At 46.8% G+C, this 17,737-nt stretch overlaps 2 protein-coding genes across 10 annotated transcripts in view; one reads left to right on the forward strand and one right to left on the reverse strand.

Moving 5' to 3' along the window:
• Nucleotides 1–2,424: 2,424 nt before the first annotated feature.
• Nucleotides 2,425–7,443, forward strand: PCBD1 (pterin-4 alpha-carbinolamine dehydratase 1). Its single transcript, XM_017854650.1, has 4 exons — nucleotides 2,425–2,680; nucleotides 5,310–5,441; nucleotides 6,010–6,090; nucleotides 6,914–7,443. The coding sequence occupies exons 1-4, from the start codon at nucleotides 2,678–2,680 to the stop codon at nucleotides 7,010–7,012; spliced, it is 315 nt and encodes a 104-aa protein (XP_017710139.1). The 5' UTR covers nucleotides 2,425–2,677; the 3' UTR covers nucleotides 7,013–7,443.
• A 2,269-nt stretch (nucleotides 7,444–9,712) lies between these two features.
• Nucleotides 9,713–17,737, reverse strand: part of SGPL1 (sphingosine-1-phosphate lyase 1) — a 67,105-nt gene continuing 59,080 nt past the window's right edge. For all 9 annotated transcript variants that reach the window (XM_017854641.1, XM_017854632.1, XM_017854633.1 and 6 more), the window contains 4 exons: nucleotides 17,262–17,500; nucleotides 15,320–15,466; nucleotides 14,220–14,340; nucleotides 9,713–13,696 (listed from right to left, as the gene is read on the reverse strand). In XM_017854641.1, coding sequence (XP_017710130.1) covers nucleotides 13,556–13,696; nucleotides 14,220–14,340; nucleotides 15,320–15,466; nucleotides 17,262–17,500 — 648 coding nt within the window. In that variant the 3' untranslated portion in view covers nucleotides 9,713–13,555. The remainder of the gene's footprint in view (nucleotides 13,697–14,219; nucleotides 14,341–15,319; nucleotides 15,467–17,261; nucleotides 17,501–17,737) is intronic.

Below are 17,737 nucleotides of genomic sequence, written 5' to 3' on the forward strand. Positions count from 1 at the left end.
AGGCACCCCTGCCTGGGTGCTGCCACAGTCTCCTTGGGATGACACATCTGGTCTGGCCGTGGGCGCCGCACGGAGCCTGCTCCTGTGTCATGGCTAGATGCAGCTGGCCAAACCCTGCATCACTCGCTCACATGCTCCCTCATGCCAGGGGCTGAGCATGCAGTTGCGGTGGCCACGTGAGCCGTGGGCCGGAACACAAACCAGATGTGGCCTGCAAGCTGAATAGATAGGGCACTCCCTGCTGCAACCCCAGCAAAAGGGTCAAGAAAAATCCTGCATCACAATAAACTCTCATTTTATAGCTATTAGCCTGACAAAAAATAAAAAGCTGGCTAACAGGAAGTGTGAGTATGTATGTGTAAGGTGCATATGGAAATAGTACCCCCTCACACTGTGCGGGCGAGAATGAGGACTGGTGTCCCCATTCTGGACATTATCTGGAACTATTTTGAGATACACACCCATGGGGGGAATTGCTGGATTCATAGGGTATGAATATACTTAAGAAACTGCCCACAGCCCCGGAGCTATTAGAGATGTTCACCATAGCAGCATTGTTGTTTAACTCTGTGTGTGTATGTGTGTGTGTGCCCACATACTCACGGGTTTGGGAGGTGGTGGTAGCAGCAGAAAGTTGGAGGGAACCTGAGTATCCATCACTGATAGAACAAGAAACCACGGCAGACTCTCATTACAAAATACTAGGCCGCAGTTAAAAGCTACAGATTGAATATACATATAGCGACATGGGTAGATCTTAATTTTCCACTAAATACTCTGTTTTGTAAGAAACAGACTGGGAAATGTAATATATTTACATAATACCATTTACATAAATTTAAAAATACATATAGACAAAACAACACCACACATTTTGCAAGAACATGTGCAAACAAAAATACACATTAACACATTAGAGAGGCTGCTATGGGCGGTGGCGGCAGGCGGGGGGTGGGGAATAAAAATGGAGTATAAGAATAAAAGTTAACAGAAAAAATGTAAAATGTGAGAGGACTTTTCTAACCTGACTCTAAGACTTATTATAAAGCTATAATAATCAAGACAAGGTAGCATCCTGTCATGATGGACAAACAGATCAACGGAACAGAAGAAAGGGCTCAGAAATAAACCCACACATATATAGTCAATTGATGTTTTACAAAGGTGCGAAGACAATTTAGTGGAGAAAGGAATAACTGAATCTCCATATGCAAAAGTGAATCTGGATCTATAACTTGAACCATACAAAAATATTTACTCAACGTGGATCACAGACTAAATGTAAAACCCAAAGCTCTAAAACATAGGAGAAAACTTTTGTGATCTTAGGTTAGGCCAAGATTTCTATGCATACAACATCAAAATAGAAATCCATCAAAGAAGCATTTGATAAATTGGATTTCATCAAAATTAAGAACGTTTGCTCTTTGAAAGGCAGCGTAAGATAATTCAAAGAAAATATTTGAAAATCATTGCCTGATCATGTCCTTATATCCAGAAAAAAACACCCTCAAAACTCGATAAGAAAACAAACAACCCAATTTCTTTTTTAATGGGCAGGAAATTCAAACATGCTATTCACTAAAAAAGACTTATCCTTAGCAAATAAGTACATGAAAACATATTCAATATCATTAGTCATCAAGGAAACTCAAAACCGCAATGAGATACTGCTACACACCAATCAGAATGGCTAAAATTTAAAAGACTGACTATATCAAGTGTTGGTGAGGACGTAGAACTGCAACCCTCATACACCGCTGCTGGGAATGTAAAATGATACAACCACTTTGCAAAACAGTATGGCAGTTTCCTAATAAGTTATAAAAGTCCACCTACCATATGACCCAGGCATTCCATTCCTAAGTGTTTACTCAAGGAAAATTAAAACGTATGTACTTTCGAAGATTTGTGCACCATATTCATAGCAGCTTTATTTGTAACAGCCAAAAGGCAAACAATGCAAATGTCCAGTAGTGAATCGCTAAACAAATTGTCGTCTATCTGTACAATGCAATACTATAAAATAAATTTTACTTGGCCATAAAAGAAAGAAACCATTGATAGAGGCAACAACATGGCTGAACCCCAAAACAGTTATCCTGGGTATATACTGTATGGTTCATTTACATAAAATTCTAGAAAGTGCAAACTAATTTATAGTGACCTAAAGTACATCAGTGATTGCCTGGGCAGGGGGTTTCGAGAGGAAGGGATTACCAAAGGACATGGGAAAACTTGCAGGGGTGATGATATGTTCATAATCTTGATCTCAGTGATGGTCTCACGAGGGAAACACTAAAATTTATCAAATTGTACACGTTGAATATGTGCAACTTATTGCATGTCAATTCTATCCAAATAAAATATTTTTATAAAGAAATAAATAGGTATTCTGGCGCCCAGGGCCACCGAGCTGTAAGCGGCGGGGTGGGATTCCAACCCTGAAGCGGGCATTTGGAGCCCTCATGCTTCACCCTAGCTCCCTGAAACAAGCTCGGAGGATTGACTCTGAGCAGCGAGGAAAGTACTGGAAGGAAGCAGGCCGAGCGCGTCCCTGGCTGGGGACGTTAATCATTACCGGAGGGCGGCCCGAGCGTCGGCCCGCCCCGGGGACTGCCGCCTGCGCGCCGGCCGCCGCCTGCCCCTCTCCGCCGCACCTGCTGCCGCCCGCGCCATGGTGAGCCAGGGGTGCGCCGCCGCGATCGGGGCAGCGGGGCCGGGGCAGCAGCGGGCGAGGTGGGAGCGGGACGGGGCGGGGGAGGGTCTTTTCGAGCCCCCTGCGGAACCGCCGGGGTCCGAGAGTGGGGTCTCTGCCCGGGTCCCTGTCGCCGGCGGCGGGGAGGGGAAGCTGAGGCCCTGAGAGGGGCATGGCGGGTCCCGGTCCCAGCCAGTTGGGAGGCCAGGCTTGCCCTGACCCAGGCCAGTGCTTGTTCCGCGACCCTGCCGCGTGCGAGGCCTACGACCTTACGGGGCCGGGGAGGACCGTCGTGGGAGAGTCCGCAGATCTCGTCCCCTTAGTGGCCCGATTCGGCTTTATACTGGGGTGGGAGCGAGAGGCAGGCTGAGTTTGCGCGCTCCTGTGCGTGCCTGTCCGCTGCCCCTTCCCGCTCGCACTCTGGATACAGGGTCTGTCTGCCTGGGACTCACGCTCTGAGCCCGTGTGCTGTCCCGGGCTCCAGAGCCAGCCCCCTCGCCGGTTTGAGGCCCGTGCCGGGCCACGGGGGCTTGGTGGCGCAGGAGCAGCCCTCCTCCCGGGTGAGCTTCCCCACCCACCCCGGGGCGGGGCGGACCCCTTGCTCTGCTGCAAGCTCGGGAGCTTTATCAGACCATTTCTGGCCCACAGGCCTTCGGAGCAGGCAAGACTGGGAGGGCCTTTTGATGGGAGAGGGACTTGGGGGAGGGAGGATGAGTGGGGCTGTTTGTGAGGGGCGCTGAGGCCCCCAGAGATGCAGGCTTGGGAAATCGGCAACCGCTCCCCACACCTCGCCAGAGGAGGCAAGACCTGGCGGGGATTTACTAAGCAAACAGGGCACCCTCCCCCTCTCCAGAGCCGGCACCTGGAAGGTTTGTCTGTTCAGCCCCAGGCTGTGCGACTTGGGGGTTCCAGAAGGCTCTACCGAGAAAGGGAAGCCTCCTAAGAGCTCACCTGGACTCACGCACCCCTTTAAGAGCCAAGGAAGTAAACAGTGGGCTCTGATGCTTTGGCTGACTTCTGGTTGTCTGGATACACGGACCAGGCGGTCAGCCACGGGGAGAGGGCCAGCTCTGGAGTAGAGACCTCCCCACTGGGCAGATGATGCAAATCGCTGCTGCCATTCAATCCCTGTAGCCATCTAGAGCCGAGGAGAGGAGAGGCGCCAAGCTCCCTCAGTCCAGAGAGAGCTCACGTTTTCAGGAGGGAAACAGGAGGGAAAAAAGACGGACTTAGGAAAGCACTGGGATGCTTCAGCTACGGCAAATGCTACCAGGCTCATCACAAGCCTACTTGCCTTAAGAGGTATCTTTTTGTAATGCAGGTGACATTTGCTTTAGAGCACTGGAGTTTCCTAAAGTGTCCCATTGGCACCTCATGATGATCTGTGGAGGTAGAGGTTCTGCCAAGAGAGGTACAGCCACCTGGCTGGTAAATGGTGAAAGCGGGGCTCAAACCTCCTGCCAATCAACACATGGTGTCCAGTCTGCAAGCTGCCTCATAAAAGCTAAATTAACCTCCCTCACATTCCCTCCCTACCCCTAAGTATTTCTTTTCAATTTGGCACTCCATTTCTGCCCTGGGTTGGTGCTACTCTAGAAGCCTAGGTTCTGGGATCCGTTAAGCTCCTAGACCTGGATCCTCCTAGGATGAAACTGACCCTTGCTTCCTTGCATTCTCTGAGGTTCCACTCATGGCCTGAATTGTGCCAATCTGGGCTGTGTTGAGGGCACTTTGCACATTAGGTAAATAGGACGGGGCACTAGGTTTGCCAGCTGCCTTTGGCCAAGTTCCTTCCACTTTGGGGACTGAGTTCTGTGGCCTGAGCTTCCCAACCAGCCAGAAAAGAGATGAAAAACCGGAGAACCTAGCCCTCGCGGCTCAGGACCAGAGGCTGCCTGGGAGCATGACTGAAGACCTACTAGAGGTAGTGCCAACACGGTCAGCTACAGTGTGGCTAATGGGCTGGACACTTATTTTAAATGCAGCTCCTTTGTCCAGCCCCAGGGATGCTGACACACAGACAACACTGCGCCATCACTGGCTAGGGGTGGGCAGGAAAGAACAGCAGACAAGTCGTTTCCCCTCTCTAGGCCTGTTTCCTCTTCAATACACATGAAAGTTACCGTAGGGACGTGGGGTGCATATGATGAAGTACATAATAGGAAAAGGAAGGGGGGACAGTCATGGTACTCTTCCTCAGAGGTTGTGGAGTAATATATTTGCATCTGGGATTTATTGTGCTTTTACACCCTCACTGATGTAATAGATCTCATGGAGGGAAGGTCTGTAAGGCTTTGAGGGCAGGGTGGGGGAAGAGTGCATCTCTGTCCCCGTCATATGAATTGCATTGCTTTTGGGATTTCCTTTCTCTGTGTGGAGTGTAAAGCCCAAGACCTGAGAGCCTATCAGCGGACAAGCCTGGACGCCACCTCCTGGGCAGAGTGCCACCCTTGAGGGCTTCCAGCTTATTGCTCAAAGACCTGCTGCCCTTGGTCACCCACGTCCAAAGCAGCCAGTGGAGGCTGGCTAAGTTGCCCTAAAGGCTGGACCCCCTCTGTTTTGACCTATAAAAAGAAATGCTCTTGGGCCTCTGTTTTTTCCCCTCTTCTAGGCTGGCAAAGCACACAGGCTGAGTGCTGAGGAGAGGGACCAGCTGCTGCCAAACCTGAGGGCCGTGGGGTGGAATGAGCTGGAAGGCCGCGATGCCATCTTCAAGCAGTTTCATTTCAAAGACTTCAACAGGGTATGGCACCAGGGCGGGACAGAGTTTTCTGAGACGGGGGCTGATGGGGTCACCTTACAAAGCATGTTCTCTCCCTTCACGTCTCGTTAGCCAAGACTCTGAGACCCCACACTCATCCAGTTATTTGGATATCTGTGCCGGGGGGATATTTGTTTTCCTGCCTAACTCAGAAAGTATCATGTTTGGGGACTGGAGAGTAGGAGGATGTGTCTTGGGCTCTGCCTTCCTGGAACTTGTAGCAGCAGTCCTCTCAGGAGACAGTTCAAGTAGAAAACATGCACAGCTGAAGACATGTGAGCCGACAGCCAAGACTGGCCAGACCAAAAGCCTGTTGTGGTGTTTGCACCTTGTTGGCGTCCTAAATAGCAAGACTTTCTTCCTACTGCAGGGACAATCTCTAACTCAAGCCTGAGAACCAGTGACAGAATGTCAAGGGGGAAATGATTAAAGATAAAGGAGTCTCCTGGGGGGAAGTTAATTCATCCTCCTTCGTCTAGGCCTTGAATTGGTGATGTCCAGAAGTCCTCTCTCTTAAAACACTAACCTGGCTCTCACTCCACTTAAATAGGCCTTTGGGTTCATGACAAGAGTGGCCCTGCAGGCTGAGAAACTGGACCACCATCCTGAATGGTTTAACGTGTACAATAAGGTGAGTGATGCTGTGTGCCTCTGTTGTGCTCTGCCCCCACCCAAATACTGCAAACTCTGACACATTCTGAAGGCTTTTGGACTTAACAGTGCAGCTTCCTGACCCATAGGTCATCCAGTCATCTCATTTCCAATCTCACTGAGATTGCACATGCCTAGAATCAACAAAAATACCCCTGGAAAAAAAAATCAGTCTACTATAAAGAAATGCAAATTAAAAGATGCATGAGGTAGTTGTGGTTAAAGTAGACATTAAGTAGACATTAAGAAGGCAAAACCCAAGAAAGGAAAGGCTGTGGGAATCAGGCATACTTATTCAGTGTTCATAGTTCTAAATGGCTTTAATCTTTCTGGAGGTATGGAAGAATGAAAAAGTAATAAACTTGAACTAAGAATACACACATATAGCCAACCTATCAAATTATTTGCTTAATGAATGGAAACAGCCATTAAATGTCTACCATGTGCCAAAAGCTCTGCAGTCTCTGTTTATAAAAACAGTAAGGGTGGAAGAGGCCATCTGTGAATGGATGGTGTTTGGGAGCTGGCATTGGTTTTTGGTTTTGTCTTTAGCTTTTAGGTTGCTCTTGACAGTTGGATGTTAAGTTTTTATTCTATAGCTGAAGTCACGATTATTTTTGAAAGACAGCAAAGGGGAGATGTAGAAGATGTTGTTACAGACATGTCAGGAAGGAGTCCCCAGGAGAGGCTGTAGTGACCAACTGCTATTCTGGAGCTCCTAGCGGGGCTGAGCCCAGCAGCTGGTGACTCCCTCCTGTTCTTAAGTGAAGTCAGTGGAAGCAGAACTTCTGGTTTCGTTTCAGGTTCACATCACGCTGAGCACCCACGAGTGTGCTGGCCTTTCAGAACGGGACATAAACCTGGCCAGCTTCATCGAACAAGTAGCAGTGTCCATGACATAGACCCTGCCCTTCCTCTTTGAATTCTTCAGGGGGAAGGGGTGACTGAACTGGGAATCTAGGGAGGGAGCTGAGGAGCCCTCGGCCTCCCCCTACTCCCCTCCCAAGACCCAGCTGCCTCCATTGAGGGGTGAGTCCTTGCTGTGGGATGTGCCAGTGTCCCCACCAACACCAGGAATTTAGACCTTTTCCCTGCACCACTCTCTTCGTCCTGGGGGCTCTGTTACACTAATTTGAATAAGCTCTCCCCTTTCTTTTCAACTCCCCAGCAACAATGATTTTCTTGCCAGGCTGTGTCTCCCTAATTCTTTTCCCAGGAAGCTGTGATACAGGGTGAAATAAAGTCTTGTCTTAGAAACCAGGACCCTAAACCCCACACTATGTAACAGAAACACGTGCTTTTATGTCTCAAATAAAACTATTATATCACTTGGTCTCAGACTCTAGAAACTTACTTTCCACAGGTCAATCCAAATTGGAGTCAATAGGCATTTAAATGAAAGCACTTCCTCTGTGCTAGGCACTGTTCAAGGTACTGGGAAAAGAGAGGGACCAGACCACCTTGCCTTCAGATTCTTTATCATCTAGGGGATATAATTTGATTATCATCAAACAGGAACACAATTAACTATTACCAATTAACTAGTACTAATTAACTATTACTAGGGTGAATTAATGCTAGATGGCAGGATAAGAAATGAGCTAAGGGGAACACAAGTGATTAATGGTGAAAAGGGCAAATCTGGAGGCTTTGAGTTATGCCTTGAAGACCTGAGTAGGATTCTTGAGAGGCAGAGATGGCTGAGAAAACACCATGAACACAGATAAGGGTGTGTAAGGGCACAGGTATTATATGCATTGTGGAACCTATGTCTAGAAGCCTATGTCTAGAAGGGTAGTCTGGGGCCATATTACAGGTTGAACATTCCTCATTTGAAAATTAGAAATCCAAAATCTGAAACTTTTTGAATGCCAACATGATGCCCAAAGGAAATGCTCATTGGATCATTTTAGGTTTCTGATTTTCAGATTAGAGATGCTCAACTTGTCAGTATAATGCAAATATTCCAAAATCCAAAATCTGAAACACTTCTGGTCTCACACCTTTCAGGTAAGGGATACTCAACCTGTGTTTTCTTCCTGGCTGTGATGGCTAATTTTACATGTCAACTTGATTGGGCCATGGGGTGCCCAGGCATTTGGTCAAGCATTCTGGGTGTGTCTGTGAGGGTGTTTCTGAATGAGGATAACACTTGAATCTGTACACTGAGTAAAGCCGACTGCCTTCCCTAACATGGGTGGCCTCATTCAACCAGCCGAAGGCTTGTATAGAATAAAAGGGCTAAAAAGGGCTGACCCTCTTCCAAATAAGAGGGAAGTCCTCCTGCCTGACTGCCTTGAGGTGGGACATTGGTCCTTTCCTGCTTTCGGACTTAAACTGAAACATCCACTCTCCTTGGGTCTGAAGGCTGCAAGCCTCCGGTCTGTAACAATACTGTCTGCTTTCCTGGTTCTCCAGCTTGCCAACCGCAGATCTCGGGACTTGTCAGCCTCCATAATCACATGAGCCAATGCCTTATAAGAAATCTCTCTCTTTGTGTATTGGTTCTGTTTCTCTGGAGAATTCTAATACACAACAGGCCTATCATATCAGATACGGGAGATCTCAAATCCTGATGGTCTCTTCAGATTTCTTAAAATCTTAGCAAAGTTCTTAGGGCTTGCCTGGTTTTACTCCACAAGAGAGAAGACATAGGCAGCTTAGAGCTGGCAGGCTATTTATCACTGGAGCAGTTAAAGAGATGATTTGCAAAGTCAGTTCCCCAGCCAGGAACTCTCTGGGACAGAATATTCCCACGCTGTGTCATGAAGAAGGGGGCACTGAGAGCAGCCTCATCTCTACCCCCACGTGCAGGCTACACAAATTTCACCTCACATATGTCACTATGCAGAGAGGCTGAGAAGCCTTCTTCCTAATAGTTCTCACCCGTGTCTCCTAACCCAAGTACTAAGCTGACTTGTAAATGCCAGGGTCCCTTGGAGCAGGAATCTAGCAATGTCACAAGTCAACCTGGATGAGTTGGTCCCCCAGCAAAGGCCAGGAAAGGGGCAGAGGCTGGAGGTTGAGAAATAAGCATAATGTTCTTGTTCATAAGAGGGATTCGTAGCACCCCATTCCCAGCATATACGCTAGTAAAGAATTTTTCCAAGTGTGCTTTGATCTGATGACTAGCGGATTGGAGGACAGATGCCAGATGCCGAGGTATGGACTATACTGTTACATTACATTCCTGCCTCTGCTTATTTTCATGGGTCAAGGGTTGAAAAATGTTTGCCCAGTGCAGGGACAGCTCATGCCTGTACTTCCAACACTTTGGGAGGCCAAGGAGGGAGGATCATTTGAGTCCAGGAGTTAGAGACTAGGCTGGGCAACATAGAGAAACTGTCTCTACCAAATATACAGAAAAATTAGCCAGGCATGGTGGCACACCTGTGGTCCCAGCTACTCGGGAGGCTGAGGTGGGAGGATCACTTACGCCTAGGAGGTCAAGGCTACAGTGAGTGATGATCATGCCACTGCCCTCTAGCCTGGGTGACAGCGAAACTTCGTCTCCAAAAAATAAAGCCAACCTTGGCAGCACTACAGCTGTATGAAGCACATTTATGTGAGACAAAGACACAGGTAACACTTTTTTTTTTAAAAGAAATAAATAGGTTTATTCTAAAATTAATCCAAATAATTGAAATTATAGGGAAGGATATTAAGAAGAGAAGAGATTACAAGACAGAGGAAAGCATAAAATAAAATAAGACAATTAAAACTTCAAATCAAGAAAAGGTTCTCAAAAATCCGACTTTGCCTACCGAGGTATAGTTGGTGGCTATCAAATTAGGACTCAGTAATTACTTGTGTCACTGGCTGAAAGCTGCTCATTGCTGCCAAGAACCTACAGAGAAGGCCAAGGGGCTTACGTACAGCTCTATGGAGCAGCAATAAGCACCCCAGACATGACTTCCTAGATGAGCCAGGCCTCCTCATCCAAGCATATCCTGGATCCTCTTTCTCTCTGGTTTCCAGGTACTTAGGAACTAGGCCATCTGGCAGAAAACGGTAGCAAAAAAGCAGTCCTTGGCTTAATTCTGGCAAAGTCTGAATGGGCTAAAAGTCAAAAGGAAAAGCTGGGTTATCTGAACGACAGCCTTCAGATCCTGACTAACCCTTTGAAAAACTTCTCATTTCTTATTCATAATAGAATAAGATGTCCAGCAGTTACGTGTGTGTGAAGATTATCTGAAGAGCTCTGTCAGCCCCTAAACCAAATGCAGGGCTTGAGGCCAGTGCCCTTTGGTTAGACAGAACCACATTGCCCAGATGGCTAGAGACCACCCAGACAGCTCAATCCATCATTAAGTTACTATAAGCAGCAAACTGTAAGCATAAGTGGATGATGAAGATGGAAAAAAATGTAAGATAGGGCCTGTCCCTGGCAAACTAAGAGTGTGAATTTCAGACCTCTCTGAAATAGGTACGACTACCACTCCCAGTACAGGGACCAATCAGCAACCTATTAAAATGCCTGGAAATGAGACGGACTGCTGCTTAACTGTGTCTCTTTCATTGGTCGTGGTATCAGTGGGCACACACGACCATTTCACCACCAGGGGGCAATCTCTCACCAGGAGCCCATTCAAGCATGGCCACTGCCCCATTTGTGATCTCGTGTGCGCCCAAGTAATCAAATGAATGCAACCATCCACAGTAATTACAATTAGGGTCATTTAACTATTTAATTGCTTTTTGAAATTATTGCTGAAATTAGGAAAGGAGCATTGAAATGGTAAGGGGGAGGTTAGAGAAGACAGAGATTTAAAAGAAGCAAGTACCATTTTCCAAGTATAAAACTCGTAATATTAAAAGTGACTCAGCAGTGTATTCACATGACTACTTAAGTCTGATGCAGAAACAAGACAGTACAGATTTTGCAGAGGCCGACGTGACATCTGCATACGACATGATACTATTAAGACTCTCTACCCACCTCTGCTACAGAGTAGCTGCTATATGCACACATACACAAAAATACAAAATGAAAAGCCTACAAAAGTCTTAAGTCAAACTAAGGCTCTTAATTGTAAATTAAAGTGGCTACAGTAGGTCCCTTTGAAAAACACCATCTCCCCTGGCACCAATGTTGTCACAGCACAGAGGAAGTGAGTGGCTCAGGGTCTGGTCCTGGGGAGACACTCTATAGGGGCACATGCTTCTCCATCTTGGCAGCTGGCAAGCCACAGTGGTGTCTGCTGGGTGGCTCTGGGTTCCTGGACCTCATCCAACATAATGCACTGACCACACAGCTCTGACCACAGCTACTCTCAAAGAGGTGCCTGCCAGGTCTCCCTTTGACACACACACACACACAGACACACACATACACACACACACTACCCACTCTTGCATTCCACAATGCACTGCGGGGCAAACAGGAAACACACACACACACACACACACACACACACGAATGCCACACCAGCCCTGAATGGCAAGACCAGCTAGTCACAGTTGTTGGGTTAGTAGTACAGTGCTCAAGAACGCTTCAGACTAACATGCCAAGGAGCCTGAGGAAAAGTCTGGTAGTTATGGCTCTCCCAGCCAGCATTCCCAGGGGAGGAAACTAGAAGATACCAGCTTGGAGAGGCTGAATATTCAGGAGTCCCTGAGATGGGGAAGGGAACAGAGGAAAGTGTCTCCTGACTCGTCTTAAGTACTGCCCTCCCCAAATAGAAACCTCAAAGACTGATCCATTTTCCCTAGGGCCTGGGCCAGGAGTAGCTCACTGCTCACTGCTGTGGAGAAAGGCACATGATACGATGTCATTAGAGCAAGACAGTGGCTCAGCCTAGAGGAGAGTTCCCTACAGGGGAAAGAGGGCAGGAAGTGGGCGCAGGGTCTGGTCCTGTCCCTGCACCGCCCTGAGCAGCGAGTCTTGGGAAGGGATTACAGGCCCTGGGCCATAGGCTGCTCACCATTCTGCTTTCCTATCCTGTTTCTCTCCCTGTACTGCTCCCTTTTAGCCAAGGCTGAGAACTGTCCAGCAACTGAGGCAAAACTGCCATAGTACCTCTGAAAGCTGAATCAAGGGGGAAGAGGCAGAAGAACACACTACCAGAAAAAATCTTCCTTGCTATGGGTGCTCTTTCACACCCACCTAGGGTAAGTCAAGGCAACTTGTGAAGGTGCTTTGAGCTGTTCCTTCAAGCAAACATATTTTCATTACATAATGGCTTAAGGGTGCAGGGAAGGATCACCACCAACTTTGGTGACATATTTGAATCTGGGTGTTCATCCTACTCTGATATTCAGAAAAGCATAGAAAAAGGCCTGGTGTTTGCTCATCACCAGCCCAGGACAGGGTTCAGATGTGTTCTGACCACTGCCAGTTCAGGAAGGCAGCACCATGGCCAAAAGCTCCTCTATTATTTGGAAACCATGTTTTCTTCCTAGTCCATGGTAACAAGAACAAGCCAATGGGAGCATCATTCCAAATAATAATCTCCAAAGATGGTGGCAACCAAGTGTCAAATGGGGACTGCAGGCACAGAAGAGACCACCCCAAACCCTGCCTGAGTGGATGAAGCAGGTATGTTAGAATAATCCTGTCCTGCAGAATAGCGAACAGCAGCTTGGTCGATCTGTGTCCTGGAAAAAGAAATGAGTTGCAATAGAAGTGATTCTAAGAGAGACAACGAACCTACTCTTAAGAAAGAGAGGGCCAGGCACGGTGGCTCACACCTGTAATCCCAGCACTTTGCGAGGCTGAGGCGGGGAGATCACCTGAGGTCAGGAGTTCAAGACCAGCCTGGCCAATGTGGCGAAATCCTGTCTCTACTAAAAAAAAAAAAATAGAAAAATTAGCCGGGCATGGTGGCGGTCACCTGTAATCCCAGCTACTTGGGAGGCTGAGGCAGAAGAATCACTTGAACCCAGTGGGTGAAGGCTGCAGTGAGCTGAGATCGTGCCACTGCACTCCAGCCTGGGCAAAAGAGCAAAACTCTTATCTCAAAAAAAAAAAAAAAAAAAAAAAGAGCTGATAAAGCCTCCTGCTTAAAGTACACCTCACACCCAGCTGGGGAAACATCTGTTACGTAAATGCCTCCTGCCTGAGATAACAAAGAAACTCTATCTATCTCATAAACTGTACCCCAGCTTCTCTAAAGAATCAGGACAGGTCAGAGCTACCACATAGTGTTTAAGTGAAGTAGAAAGGTAGAGTTTAGAAAAGGAAATAGTTAAAACAATTCCTAGGGTAACATTTCTAACAAGGGCAAAATCATTATGTAATGGAATTCTCTGGGGTCTTCAAATTAAAAACCATAAAAGGAAGACAAGAGGAAGAACAAGAATCCTGAGGCTCAAGCTGTCTCATGGTGTATCTTGAGTTGTGCTCTATGGAGCGGAGACCAGATGTCAAAGTTGTGCACGGCCTGTTTCATACCCAAGAACCTTCTGAAGGCTGGAAGCTCCTTGAGACTAGAAAGGGTCCAAGCTCAGTGGGGTTTTGGAGAACCATTCATCTGGCTGCCCTGGGTGACAGTGTCCGTGCTGTACAAGCTGTCCAAAAAGACCGAGGACAATTCTGCAACCATATTCCTGTCAACAGTTGTCTGGGCCATGCCATAAATGGCACCCTACAAATCCAAACAAAGAGACATTTATTAGTGAGGCCGGGTCCAGAAGCAAGAATAAAACTGCAGCAATGAGCGAATCCTAGCGTCGCATGTGCGCTGCCCCACCCCATTTCCACCTTAGGCATCCCATCATTCTATCAGAAAAGTAGGTGGCGTAGTCAATTTTTCACAGGGACTTCCCAGTCGGCCCTTTTGCATAAAGGGACTAGCCTAAGAAAATTCCAGAGAAAACATGTTTACTATCTTTCCTGTGTCAAAATTTTCTTTTCAAATGGACACTACCACCAGCTGCTTTTATATAGAAGTCTCTAACTTACAAGGTGCTTTATAGTGTAGCTCATTTGAGACTTCAGCAACCCTAAGGGGTGGGTGATGCAGAGATCATCAGCTCCAGTCAACAAATAAAAGATGTCTGTGGCAAAGGGGCAGAGCCAGGAACAGACTCCAAGTCATTTAATTCTTTCAAACTCTCCACCAACACCTAAATTTCCAAGAGAAGAAAAAAAACTCCAAGTGTCCCTACCATTCCTGTGGTCTTCGCTTTAGGATTCTTCATGATTTGAGTGACAGATTCTCGAATGTCCTTTAGGAATTGTATAGCTACTCGTTTCCGGGCGTGTAGTAATGTAATGCAGAAATGAATACTAGGAAAGAAGAGACAGAGAGAGATGAACCTTGAAGAAAGAAAAAAGATTCTAAAATAATACAGCCCCAAATACGGGAATGTCCTGGTTGCCCTTTCACATTACTTCTGACAAGTGTAGTCATCCAAGTTGTTCCCAGTCCCGGGAATCTGGGCTGTCTGATGCTTGGGGTGTCAGGCATGGGCTGGCCTCAGAGCTTCTAAGCGTGACTGAGAACCAAGCTAAGAGGATGAACAGGGTTGGCTGCTTTGTCCCACCCATCCCCTCACAAATTCCACCACCACTGCTTCAACCACGTCGCCGTCAATGAACACTTTTATCTTAGATAATCAGCCCCCATGTGCTCTCATGGGGACAGGGTCACATGGCTGGGGTCTTAAAGGACTTCAGAGCACAGAAGAAATTCTATCTCGCCCTGGAGGAATTTAGTGGGGTTTAGTGGAATTGTGAAGAGGGAAAAAGATAGTCCAGATGGGACTGGCAATGCACCAATGTGTGGAAGGCTAAGTTGTACACAGAGGACATAAACAGACCTATACTCAGTTGGAGTGGTGCATTTACGCAAAGGTATCAAGGAAGATTAGGTTAGAAAAGTCTACTAAAGAAGGCAGTAGCAGGTCTGAATGATCAGAGACCCCCTGGGAAGGTCTTGAACTAAATATTAGCCAGACAACGAGTATTTTATAATGGCTGTGTACAAGATGGATTGGAGAGTAGAGAGGCTAGAGAGCGGGAGAAAAACCTCATGACCAACCACTGGTCTAGGGAGGTTGTCATCTAATTCTGCCAGAGTTTAAAGCTAATGGTCTTGTTCTTTGTATCTAATAATTCCAGGTGATAAGAGAGAAATCCTTTAGATATTACAGTTGCTACTAAAGTACTAGCCTCTAGCAGTCAAACTCTATACTTCAGGTTACCGTACCCAAGTTCTTCCAAAGTCATGGAGCAAAATAACGGAAAGAGGCTTCTTCAAGCTTACCTGGGTGGGAACTGCAACTGGTTCAAGTTCCACCCCTTCGCAGTCATCAGGTTTGACAGTCGGTAGATGTCAAAATCACGGGATCCCAGAGCAATGACTGACAATTGGGGATTCCCAAAAACAAAGATGCCTTTGATATTTTCCAGTCTTAAAAAAAAATAAATAAAGGAAGGAAGAAAAAGTAAACTCAGTCACATACAGTCCTCTGGTCACTATCTCTTTAATCATTCAAAGTCTTCCTTATAATGAATGCAATCGAACCCTTTGGGCTTTAGTCTTCTCATCTTCAAAAAGAAGAAGGCTACGCTGGCATCACTGGTTCTCACTGAGATCAGAATCATAGATGAAACAATAAAAATACTCCAAGGCCCAAACCCCATCTAGATCTAATGACTCAGATTCATTGACTTCACACCTGTCTACCCAACTACCCATCATATTCCCCTAGATGTTTCTGAGACACAAAAGATGTACTAAAAAAATTTCTGGAAAAATAATCTGCTCATCTCCACAGTTCTAAAAAGTCATATGTAATCCCTAAAGCAAGACATAGCATAGCAGGTCTTAACAATGGCCCTATCAGAGCTATAGGAGGACCTTTTATATATATATAATTTTTATTTATTTGTTTGCTTATTTGAGACAGGGTCTTGCTCTGTCACCCAGTCTGGAGTGCAGTGGTGTGATCATAGCTAACTGTAACCTCAAATTGCTGGACTTCAAGCAGTCCTCTTGCCTTAACCTCCTGAGTAGCTGGAACCAAAGGTACACACCACCACATGTGGCTAATTTTATTTTATTTATTTTGAGATGGAGTTTAATTCTTGTTGCCCAGGCTGGAGTGCAATGGCACCATCTCGACTCACTGCAACCTCTGCCTCCCAGGTTCAAGCAATTCTCCTGCCTCAGCCTCCTGGGATTACAGGCATCGCCACCACGCCCGGCTGATTTTTATTTTTAGCAGAGATGGGGTCCTTCCATGTTGGTCAGGCTGGTCTCGAACTCTGGACCTCAGGTGATCCCCCCGCCTCGGCCTCCCAAAGTGCTGGGATTACAGGCATGACTCACCGCACCTGGTCTCATGACTAATTTTTAAATTTGTTGTAGAGATAATGTCTCACTATGTTGCTCGCGTTAGTCTTTAATTCCTGGGCTTAAGAGATCCTCTTGCCTTGGCCTCCCAAAGTGCTGGGATTACAGGCCTCAGCCACCGCACCTGGCCAAGGACCTTTGTCAAATGAGAAATGCCTGCTGGCAGCTTTCCTTCCCCCTCAGTATACTTAAAGAGCCTCCCCAATCCAAGTGACACATAGAGAGATGGGCAGATAGGATGTTAACAGATACATGAGACAAAGCATGCAGCCTGTTCTGGCTTTGGCTTAACCCAAGATTTCATTGTCCTCCTTTCCTCTTTCCTTCTGACCCATTTCTAATTATTTTCTTATTCCAATGATTCTTCAAGTATGATTCCTGGAGCAGCAGCATCAGTATCTCCAGAGATGGAAATCTTTAGACCCCATCCCAGTTCTACTGAATCAGAAACTCTAGGGGTGGGCCCAGCTATCTATGTTTTAACAAGCCCTTCAGGTGATTAGGATGCATGCTCAAGTTTGGGAATCACTGTTCTAACCATTAAATTGTACAACGGTTAGGGGAAGAGCTGCTTTAGGGGAAGAGCTGCCAGTTGTTACGACATTCATAGAGATGAGACAACCTACAAATGAGGCCCCCGTCTCTGAAGACCCTCCAAAAGTCAGGGCAGAGAAAGGGAGCTTATCCTCCCAGGCCAGCACCACACTCCTTAGCTGCTGCCCTAAACCCTCTGTCTTGCGGGAGACAACAGGTGGGCTAGGGCTATGAATACTTAGCCAGGCAGGTGCCTTGAGCCAACTAGGAAAAAAAAAGCAACAGATAAGGCAGAACCCCAGTCTTCCACACATACTCTGACTTGAGGAAGCGTGCAGTTTTGATGATCTGTTTGGTAGCTTCAACATAGCCGTTCTCACCGAAGTGCATCAGGGCAGCCCAACAGGCTGCACTAATGCCACCAGGCCGTGAGCCTGCGATGGTTGGGGAAGCATAGATGCCACCCTGCCAATCTGTATCAACGAAGAACTGATAGTTCCTGTACTTCTTGTCACTATACAACACCAATGATGAGCCTTTCGGGGCGTAGCCATACTGTGGACGAAGCAGCAGACAAGAAAAGTGAGAGTATCGTTCTGTCTGGCAGACCTTGTCCTAGAACTCTCATCATGCAAAGGAAATCCTATATATTTCTCAGTTTCTCTGTTATGTTTCCCACTCACATTAAGGATTCAAACTTAAAATGCTAAAGGGTAGTAGGAACTTAAGAGATGGAGTTTAAATTCTCTATGTTAGGAAAGAGGAATCTGAGACCCAGGGAAGAACAGTGCC

This window comes from Rhinopithecus bieti, unplaced genomic scaffold (assembly GCF_001698545.2).
Source record: "Rhinopithecus bieti isolate Rb0 unplaced genomic scaffold, ASM169854v2 scaffold_36008, whole genome shotgun sequence".
NCBI lineage: Eukaryota > Metazoa > Chordata > Mammalia > Primates > Cercopithecidae > Rhinopithecus > Rhinopithecus bieti.

Excerpts from the sequence above, each read along its gene's own strand:
- PCBD1 (XM_017854650.1), top strand. Across the intron at positions 5,442-6,009 it reads ATTTCAAAGACTTCAACAGG|GCCTTTGGGTTCATGACAAG; the intron begins GTATGGCACCAG and ends CCACTTAAATAG. Across the intron at positions 6,091-6,913 it reads GGTTTAACGTGTACAATAAG|GTTCACATCACGCTGAGCAC; the intron begins GTGAGTGATGCT and ends GTTTCGTTTCAG.